Genomic DNA, 10,715 nt, shown 5'->3' on the forward strand with positions numbered 1-10,715 from the left:
AAAAATTATGTTTTAATTATTTTAAAAATATATTTAATATATATATATATATATATATATATTTGTAGAAAATATATTTGGTAATATATATTTTGAAATAGATTTCAGCAAATATGATTACTTTTAATAAATTAGCAGTGGTTCCTCTACAGTACATGAATAAATGGTTCTGGATTACAATGCATGTGTTATCTATTGTGAGCTCCTGTGAACACATCAGGGGTTCTTACCTTTGTCTTATGAGAAGCAGGATGTGGGATTTCCTACAAAAATCAATGGCTGCTCATAAACACTCAGCAGGACCTGTGCGGAAGAGTATGAGAATAGATACATTTAATTTTTATGTTAAACAATTATTGGTGACATGGAAATATAAAAATCATGACTGGCATTAAAAAGTTTCCAAATCACCATTAAAAAAGTACATTTGTGTCATTGATCATTTGTACAGACGTGTCAGGATCACTCCAGTGAGAGATCAAATGATGGCAAGACAAAGCAAACTGTAGCTGAAAGGACTGAGATTCCAGATTCAAAATAACTCATTCACACTCATGAGAAACACATGGGCCTGGTGCAATGTGATGGATCCAGCCTTATTACTTAGCTTGACTTTACAAAATAGATAAATAAATTAGTAGTTTTGCTAGTTAAAAACATGCCTTGACATTTGGCAAGACAGCAAAGATGTATCGGTTTCGTGACGTTGCTGCTGAAATGTGAGTTAAGCAGTAAATTATTTTTTATATTAGCTATAAACAACTCGAGTGTGATATTTGCAATATGATGAGGAAAAATGAGTAACATTTATTATACAAATGTATAATGTTTATATAACGTGTTTATTTTGGTCTACTGTTAAGTGTCAGAGCTATAGACAGCAGAGAAGGCTGAAATACTTGCATGCTAAAAAGCACCATTATTATTATTTTTTTCTATAATCATTGTCAGATCCCCGTCAGAGTCAAAAGCTCAAAGACCTCAATTAATAAAAAAATAAATAAAAAGCCTTCAGATGTTGAATAAGTAGCAAGACTTGGCCACTAGAGAAAAAAGCCTTGGAGTAATAAGACTTGGCTATGATGAGGTGCTAAGTGACTATTTGTAATCAGTCTCTGAAAATCTGACTGAGGAATTCAAGCAGTTCTATGGAGTTTCTAATGTTCCAAGAGATTTAATAACTAGACAAACACTGTATGTCCTTGTTGTGCTGTTTTTATGGGAGATCAATGTGGTAGTCAGTGTGGACACAACCCGTTAGAAAGTAGAAACTATTCTGAATCATTGTTCATTCTGTAAATTAAAGGAATACTTCATCCAAAAAATAAAAATGACTTTCTTTTCTAAGAAACATAAATATTTTAAAGAAAAATGTTTTTGTCTGCACAGTGAAAGTCATGTTTGGGTGAATTATCCCTTCAAGACTTTTCTGTATTCCTTGTCCCATGATAAACCACATCTGGAGTAGTTGGAATTAAATCAATGGAGACCATAATTTTGATATCAATGCTTAACCCAGCAAGGTTTTTTAGTAAAACCCCCAATACTTGTCTCTTTACTTTCATTATCCTCCAAGGGACCGTTTGTAAGCCACTGAATCTAGGCTACATCACCATTTTATAATACCATGAATAAACTTGCAGAGAACATCTAATTCCTACTGCAATGCAAGGGAAGGAAGCTTGGTTGTTTGCCAGCCCCTGCAGAACAGACCTTGCAGCATTTTCTGCTGTAATAACCGAAACTGTATATTACCCTGAAATCAAGAACAAACTGCTGGTAATAGCCCAAAACATTACAATTCTCTCTAGTAGCCTACAACTTGTGCAGACTGTAATTATTATCCATACTAGTGGTTACACAGCAAACACAAAACATTTTTATATCTTATCACAATGTGATATTTTGGTTGCAACTAGGTAAGGATGCAATGAGTTTTAAAATGTTTTAAAAATGCAGTTCCACAAATTCATTTGCATCGCAGCCTTTATTTTGGTGCGTCATTCTATTCAATTACTTATATTTATATATTTTATATTACTTATAGTTTACTTATATAAAACCATGATATATGGATCATGGTTTTATAAAAAGGTTTTAAAAACCACACTTTTTTTTTTTTTAAATAATGTAAATGTTGCGAAAATAGCATATCAACCATGTTTTCTTTAAGCAGTCAATTCAGTCAGCTAGATCAAACTGCAACTTTTGGGAGACTTACAGTTATGTTTGTTTAAAAAAAATAACAATTAGTAAAAAAATATCAGTAACAAAGCAATATGTGAACTCTTGCGTAACATCTGCTCCTTATATTCGAATCGAATAATCTATCCACATACTTTGCGGTTTCAGTTAATTTGACATTTCGAATTTCGCAGATCTATAACGTTGTGAAAAAGAGCATTTAACGCGAAAAACATCTGTCGCATTAAATAAGTCGGATTTTACGACGTGAAAAAAAGTTTTTACAAGGCAGTTGTGTTCGTTGTGGTAGCTGCATAATCTTGACAAACGAACGTATTGAGTGATTTATCGGAAGTGCAAGTCATAACCAACCCTATTTCGCCATATTAGCACTGTTATTAGCACATAACAGCAGGGAGACAAATGTGGTTCCACAAAAAGATGGACACGAGGACAGCTGGACATATGGCGTCTACCGTTCCAGACGGTTTGATCCACCACATGCCGATAGCGCGGCGGACCCTCGTGAGCCATTTCCTTCACGTGTTGCTAACGGTTTTCCACCGACACGACTGGCCTTTTGAAGTCCCTTTTAAGAGCACAATTATTCCCCCCTTCCAGACAGTAAACTCACTTCTCACCTTTTTAATAAGCCATTCATAGACAAGTGTTTGCCTCTTTTACTCGCTCTCTCTTTCTTATTTCCCTAGAAGCCTAAGTGCTCCCATAAATTCCCTGTCACTTGACTGCACACGGTCGCCCCCCTCATCAGGTTGATTCTCCTGCTATTTTGAGTCACTGTGAAGGGGCCTCCACACTTTGATTTTCAATGAGTCAGGAGTGACTGAATATAAAAGAAGCCATTAGAGGGATCGAGACTTAAGAGGCTCGAAAGTCCCAAGGCTGCATTAGAGTTCACTAGTGAACTCACCTCATCGTGTTCTTCTATTTACAGTTCTTCTATTAAGAGAGAATGACAGCGGATCTGGGAATGATGTCATTAATACTATTATCCCGTCTGTTTTGATATGCAATTAGGCTACATCTGGTTCCATTTAGGCGTATCGTGATGGTAACATCATATTGTGATGGCGATGCTGTAGGCCTAGGGGAGGTTTTGAGAAAGCATGCGGTTGTTCTGAAGGCGAAATGCAACTACAAATACAGAGAAATGTAATTCAAGTTATTACATGCCATATTCATCATCATCATATAGTTCACAAATGGCAAACTGTCCATGTGTACCTGAAAATACACACACACGCACGCACGCACGCACACACAATTTATTGCATTGCATTTAATGCATATATATTGCACAGTCATTTCTGTTATTTATGCTTTTAAATGCATTTTTACACATAAGACATATTACATTTTTCATTCCTCATCATGTAGCCTAATATAGCATGAAAATCTCAGGATAAAATGGAACTATGTAACTAGATAAAATTTTACTTTCCGAATAATATTTTATTAACTGAATATAAATTGTTGTATAGCCTACACTGTAAAAAATTGTGCCGTTAAATAACAGTAATTTACTGGCAGCAGGGTTGCCAGTAAAGTACTGTTAATTTACAGCTCTCAACCGTTAATTTACAAATCTTAATTTTTACAGTGTTTTACCGTAATTCTACCATGGAAATTAACTCCGCTCCCATATTGCTTCAAACAGTTCGAGTTTAAAAACTAGCATTCATACTATATTAGTACTGTGAATTTTTTTCTTTTGAGCCCACTGAGAAGGAATATTTCTTAGTATAAAACTGCAAACACTTAATGTGTAACAGCAAAACAACTAAAAACATGACTTTAACTCAAACCGTTGCAGTTCACTGTTAACTATAGCACACATGTGTGAGATGAAGCAACAAAGAGATCATTACTGTATCAGCAACTCCACATTTTCTGCCTTTAAATAAAGCAGCAGAACATCAGTGTTTGTGGCTCATCATTTACTGAAGCACAAGCTCTACTCTCCAGCACAATGGTGACACACAAAACTACATTAAACTAACAGATCTCTCTTGTGCAAAAACACATTAATACAGTTCAGTTCAATATTTACTCTCCTTATCAGTTCATGACTTTGCATAACTTTTTTTCTATGGATGTTCACAAATATTTCAGTCAAATTAACTTTTTTCATTTGGTAAATCTGACTCTTACGTTTTACAGTATATTGCTGTTTTTTCCTGGACTTAACGGCAACAAACTGTAGAAAAACAGTTATTTACTGGCAACCGTGCTGCCAGTAAATAACTGTTTTTTTTACAGTTTGTGGCTGTAAAATAATTACAGTTTATTACTGTTAAATTACATTTCATGCTGTTTTTTTTCCATCTTAAATCTTTAACCCTTTAAACCCCACAACAAAATCCTCAGGTTTAAATGAACACTTATAATGTGTCCACACTACAGAGTGAAGCAATGCTGAAGTTAATGAGATAATTCTGTGATTAATTAAGTGATGATTGCGCATTAGTGATGAACAGCTGCTATTAACAAGCAGAATCACTGAATGAAAGAGAAACACCAGAACTACAACTGACTTCAGCCACAGCCTTAGATGCAATCAACTGAAATAAAAGACATTAAATCTCTCAAGATCTGATTAAACAACTTCTAAAACAGCATCACCAGCTTCACATTACTAACCAGACTGGTGCTATTTCTGTCAGATGTGTACAGAAGTGCTTATTGAAAATTAACAGAGGTTTAGATGTTGTTGTTTTCGGACACTACCATGATGGAGATCAGTGTTCGCTTTATTTGGCTGCTTTAACCATTGAGTTTTTCGACACATTTGTTGTGGTAAAAAAGGGCCAAAGCACGATATGTAATGCTGTTGGTTATGATTCGCAAATGACATTATCATCTTTATAAAACAGGTTCACTGATTTTGTCCAGAGTCTCTTTTTGTACCAAAGCAATGTTATGGTAACATACAGGTGCATCTCAATAAATTAGAATGTCGTGAAAAAGTTCATTTATTTCAATAATTCAACTCCAATTGTGAAACTCATGTATTAAATAAATTCAATGCACACAGACTGAAATAGTTTAAGTGAACAAGCGGGCTATTATGAAAGATCACACACATCACTCCAAAAAAAAAACAAAAAAAAAACTCTATCATGCTATGAAACACACACATGAAGGTTCAGCGTATGAATCTCAACAACGGTGACAATAAAAAAAAATTAATAAACAGATCGACTCTGAACATCACAAAACACGCTACTAAAACTCAACACAAAAACAAAAATAAAAGCATCTAGTAAGAATTAAAGAAAATAAGTGGACAATTCAGTGGCATAATTTATTCATGCCGCAATGCATGCTGGGAGTCATGGATGATTTTTTTTCCTGTGCTGGTACCCAGCATGCATTGCAGCATGACGCTTTTGATTGTCACCGTTGTTGAGATTCATACGCTGATTCTTGATGTCTCTGTGTGTCTAAGAGATGCCGTATTTTGCACGGCTGTGAACATAAGAAGGTTTTAAAATCCATCATTGTCTATCATCTTAACTTGCAGTGTCATATAGCTGTCGTAAATAACATGAAACAAGTGAAAACCCACACCATAGTTTTAAAGATCAGCCACTGAATGAGATCAGTGAATCAGGCCACAAAATGATGATTACACCCATCATCAATAATTAACTAGAACCACTTAACTATAATTTTTCTATGTTTTTATTGTTATAACAAATGTGCTTTACAAACACAGTTACAACAACCTAGCATTAAAAAGTGAAGGGTCGAGCCCAACTAAAGCAAACACTGATCGCCACGATGGTGAGGTCAAACGAAACGTTTTCAATAAAACATCTAAACCTCTGTTAATTCTAAAAAAAAATTGTGTAGATATATGACAGAAATAAAGTCAAACTGTAATGCTGTTTGTGGAGTTGTTTGATCATGTTCTGCTGTTTTATTTCAGTTGATTTCATCTAAGGCTGTGACTGGTTGTCAGTTGTAGTTCTTGTGTTTCTATTTTCTTCAGTGATTTCTTCAGATCTTCTGCTTGTTAACTGCAGCTGTTCATCATTGTCAGAATTCACTCATTAGTGTTCATTCTCTCTGTCAGGTGGACTGTATTAGTAAACTCATGTAGGGAATAGTGAATGAGGGTGTAGGGTGTGATTTGAAACACAGCCTCAGAGTGTCGAATCTGAACGCTGTTACTACAAGGACTGCAGAAGGCTACTTTCTCGAAAATAACAAATATTACCCAGAAAACATTGTTTTTTTTTTACGGGATTGTACTGTTGTAATGAAAAAACAGGATGTTACTGTCAGAATATGGCCGTTTTTTTTACAGCAAGTTTTTACAGTGTACTTTTGACTTGTGTATCTTGAGAACTTTTCTAAGGAATATTGGTCAACAGCTCCATCTAGCTGAGACAACACTGTGGTGTAGGGCCCAGAGCAGAGGTGGGATGCGGAGGGATTATTCAAGCTCATTTCTTGGGACAGAAAAAGATTAACAGCTGAAAGTCTTAAAATTAATGCGCAGCAAAGTAAACAGCTTTCCACCACAGAGTTCTAAACCTATAAAACCGCTACTGGTATTTCTGCCATGGCAGGCACTTCAGTATTTAGTGCTCTAATGTGGTGTCTATTTGGTTAAATTAGATGGTATTCTCTTTGGACAAAGTGAGAAAGGGACATTTTAAAGGGGTCATCCCACAGGGTACAAGTGGTGACATTACCCAGAATTCAGTTGGCATGACATCTAAGAACATTCTAATGCTGTGTGCTCAGAGTGAGATGGACTATTGTCTCTGGATCGGCCTTCAGGTGCTGACAGTTGTTCTTCTTGCCAAAATGGCATCTAAAAGCATTGACAGCAGCCTTCTTCATCAAAGCAGCAATTTTATGAAATTACCAACAGGAAATGGAACTCACATGCCGGCCTGTATTGTTTTTGTGTTTTCTCCGAGAGAACTGTAAAATGGAGTAAGATGGAAAATCTTCCATTTGTACAGCATTACTTTTACAGCTCCAGGAAATGATTTCAAATAGTTTTATAACCCTTTAAAAATTAGGTGCAACTACAAATGATCAATACTGGTAAGAATCCTACAGCACTATTAAAAACAATGCCATTACATTAACTTTATCAAATTGGTAACACCTTATAATAACGCCTCATTTGTTAACATTACTTGATGCATTAGCTAACATTAGGCTACCTAACAATGAGCAATATATTTTTACAGCACTTATTAATCTTTGTTAATGTTAGTTGATACAAATACAATAGTTAATTGCGCATTAATAACTTCTGATTGTAAAAATGCATTTGTAGATTTGAAACATAAGAAATATTGTTCACTGTGAGTTCATGTAACTAATTTAGTTAGCTAATGTTAAAATACGAAATCTTATTTTAAAGTGTTACCACAGAACTGTTAGTCATGAGGTCTAAGGGCTAGTTTGCATACATAGCGAGTTTGTTGATGATGCACAAGAAAATTGAGCGTCAAGGTACAGTGATCCAGCAGATTATACAATTAAATATAATAACAATAAAAATTCAATGCAGAATCACCATTAGCCATGAAATTGAAGCCAGGGCTGAGCTCTTCCTGCCTCTGGGAAGCTGTATTTTAAGCTGTATACACATTTGTAGAATACAAATTAAGAATCAATAGCAGGGAAGCATTTTGGTGCACAAAATGTTCTTACATCAGCCTAAAACAATTTGTAATATTTCTACATCATTTAAACTATGCTACAGTGACATAACTTCTCTGAACTTACTCCTAATCCCTATATTATTTAGATTATTATTTTTTTTTTTTTGCTTTATTGAAGACAAATAAGAACCAATTCACAAGTTTAATAACTAGGCAAAAATACTTGGCAAACAACAAATACATTCGAAACATAACTCAATTGACTATGAACTGATCATGAAATAAGACACTTATAAGAGCACAATATCATGGAAATTCAACAGGGCAGTTTGATATTTTTGCATTCAAAATCTTCACTTTAGAAACTTAAATTGAGGGTATCAGATATTTGTTGAATATTTTCTGATGCAATTGGGGCTATATGATCTATGACAAATGTGTTTTGTATATTATGAACTTGTTTAATAATGGCACTCTGCAAGCAATTGTAACTGATAAGAAAACGCAAATACGGCACACAATAGTGTTATTTCTAGGTAATGGGCACTCAATACTTCATTCAAAACTCTGGTATATTTTCCTCCTTACAAACAAGTTTATATCTTATGTGTCCCTTGAATTGCATTCAAAAGCTACAAAACTGTCCTAAACCAGGTAACGAGCTAGGCTTTAGTGCCTATTAATGGATAAAATAACATCTACACCATGCTCTACAAGTGAATAGCATGTTTTCAAGTGCTACTATATATTTCTTAACGCTTACAAAGCCTAAAGTGGGGTAGTGTGTTTATGCTTACACTGATGTAGTACATGTACACTAAATGTTTAACAAACCATCTCATCCTTTCCAAACCTTATGTGTTGTAAAAACCACAACTACACTGAAGTGCTAGGGCTAACTCACCCCTCACTGTGTCACTGGAGTCTTTAGTACACTACTAACTGCAGTAATTGTTTTTAACATGCGGTGACTTCATTACTATTACAGACTACATATTTAGGATGTGTAGGCAAATTCAACTCTAAAACTAAAATGTTTTAGTGCAGAAGCCTGGTTGGACCAAGCATAATGCAAAAGAAATATAGTGCAGTTTGAAATGTTATGGCCTCCAAAACATTACCACGGGCCTTAAAAATGAGCAGAGGCACATGGACACAACCCATCAGGTGTCCTAGAAATGGCAGGTAAATGCTGGCATCAAAGACCGACGACTGACTGAGAAAAGTGCATTAGGCACATGGGCATTTTGTCAAAGCACCTACCCTGAAAAAGTGGAGAATTCAACAGTACAGAAAAAGGTCACGATGTCCTAGAACAAACACTGAGACACTTCACTTTTCACAGCATGCAGATTCTACAGGTAGCTGCAATTTTGGAAAGTCCACATACTACAACTGAAAAAGAAAACACAGTTGTAAAAGGTGCATTGTAATGGACTGCTATGCAGGCAAACATACATCGTGCTGTTTTTGCATTCTACCCCAATGCAAACTGATTACCTCACAACAGGATCAAATACGGATTATATTTTTTTTGACAATGTACAAACATTTTCAACGGAGATTTCAGAAAATCATTGACTGTAGATTGTGTTTCTTTGTCTGGCACTGTGTGAGCTAGGAGATTGTGCACACATCAATCGTTTTCCTCTTTTTGTAAATTATTCAAGTTCACTATACTTTTCCAAAATATCAGGGGAAAGCCAATGGTGATTTCAATTGCAATGCTTCACTACATGTGTCATTCCGATTGATGGATTCTGGAGTTTAGTTCTCAGATAAAATCCTTTGATCACTGTTTTTTGGCAGTTCATGAACAACTGCAATACTGGCTCCTTCACTTGGCCTCGGTTGGCATTTTGCACATTACAAGTATCTGCTTCAAAGCCTTTTGCACATCTTCATCCATCTGGCCCTAAAAAGAAAGGTTTGAGAGTTTAAAAGTGCTATTCTGAAATAAGAGAAAAAACAAATAATTTACAAGTTAACAGTATATGGATGGGAGAAAACTCAAATGAATAACTTGAACAAAAAAAATAAAGAGGGAGAATTTTAAATGTCGATATGTGCACACTATAGTATGAACTGATTGGAAATAAATACAGACCTGGACAGCATAAAGAAGGTGCATCCGGTAGACTGAGACAATTTCATGGTGACGTTTCTTTGATTCCTATTGTGAAAAGAAAGCAACTACTTTGAAAATGTTTGGAAAGCTATTTTGAATGTATGTATGGGGCATCTGTCATGCACATCCAATACAACTTATTTCATTTTCTCTGTTGATTAAATGATACCGTTCAAATGTTTGGGGTCAGTAACATTCTTTTAACTTTATATTTATAGAAAGAATCCTGAAAAAATTGTATCATGGTTTTCACAGAAAAATATTAAGCAGCACAACTGTTTTTACTGTATTTTTAAATAAATGAGGCCTTGGTGAGCAGAAAAATCATTATAAAATTGTACCATCCCCAAACTTTTGAACAGTTCACTTGTTATATTTCCTATAAAGAAACAGTCCACAATTAGAAAAGGTTGTAGCGCCAAACACTCCAAAAATCCAGTAGGCAACTAACATAAGGTCTGTAGATACAAAATATACAATAATATAAAGATGAAAGAGATCTGCACTCGTCCAGATTCAGCCAAAAAGGCTTATTACATTTATTGGTCACAAAAATATGTGCAAAAAATTGCAAATGTGCAGAACGTTTTCGGGTATTAACCCTTCCTCAGTGCCATGTGCTACCAAGCAACACCTGCGCTCATTAAAACATGTATTACCGTAATCCACCTAATGTCACAAAGATAAAAAACAACATATATATATATATATATATATATATATATATCAATTCAAAGATAAATCTTCAT

The 10,715-nt window shown here is 34.9% G+C and overlaps 1 protein-coding gene across 1 annotated transcript in view; it reads right to left on the reverse strand.

Moving 5' to 3' along the window:
- Nucleotides 1-8,042: 8,042 nt before the first annotated feature.
- LOC107750373 (ankycorbin-like) overlaps nt 8,043-10,715 on the reverse strand; it is a 66,351-nt gene continuing 63,678 nt past the window's right edge. The window contains exons 17-18 of the mRNA XM_016565741.1: nt 9,946-10,011; nt 8,043-9,753 (exon numbers count right to left, since the gene is read on the reverse strand). Coding sequence (XP_016421227.1) covers nt 9,676-9,753; nt 9,946-10,011 — 144 coding nt within the window. The 3' untranslated portion in view covers nt 8,043-9,675. The remainder of the gene's footprint in view (nt 9,754-9,945; nt 10,012-10,715) is intronic.

Source organism: Sinocyclocheilus rhinocerous, unplaced genomic scaffold, assembly GCF_001515625.1.
Source record: "Sinocyclocheilus rhinocerous isolate Xijiao unplaced genomic scaffold, SAMN03320098_v1.1 scaffold882, whole genome shotgun sequence".
Lineage (NCBI taxonomy): Eukaryota > Metazoa > Chordata > Actinopteri > Cypriniformes > Cyprinidae > Sinocyclocheilus > Sinocyclocheilus rhinocerous.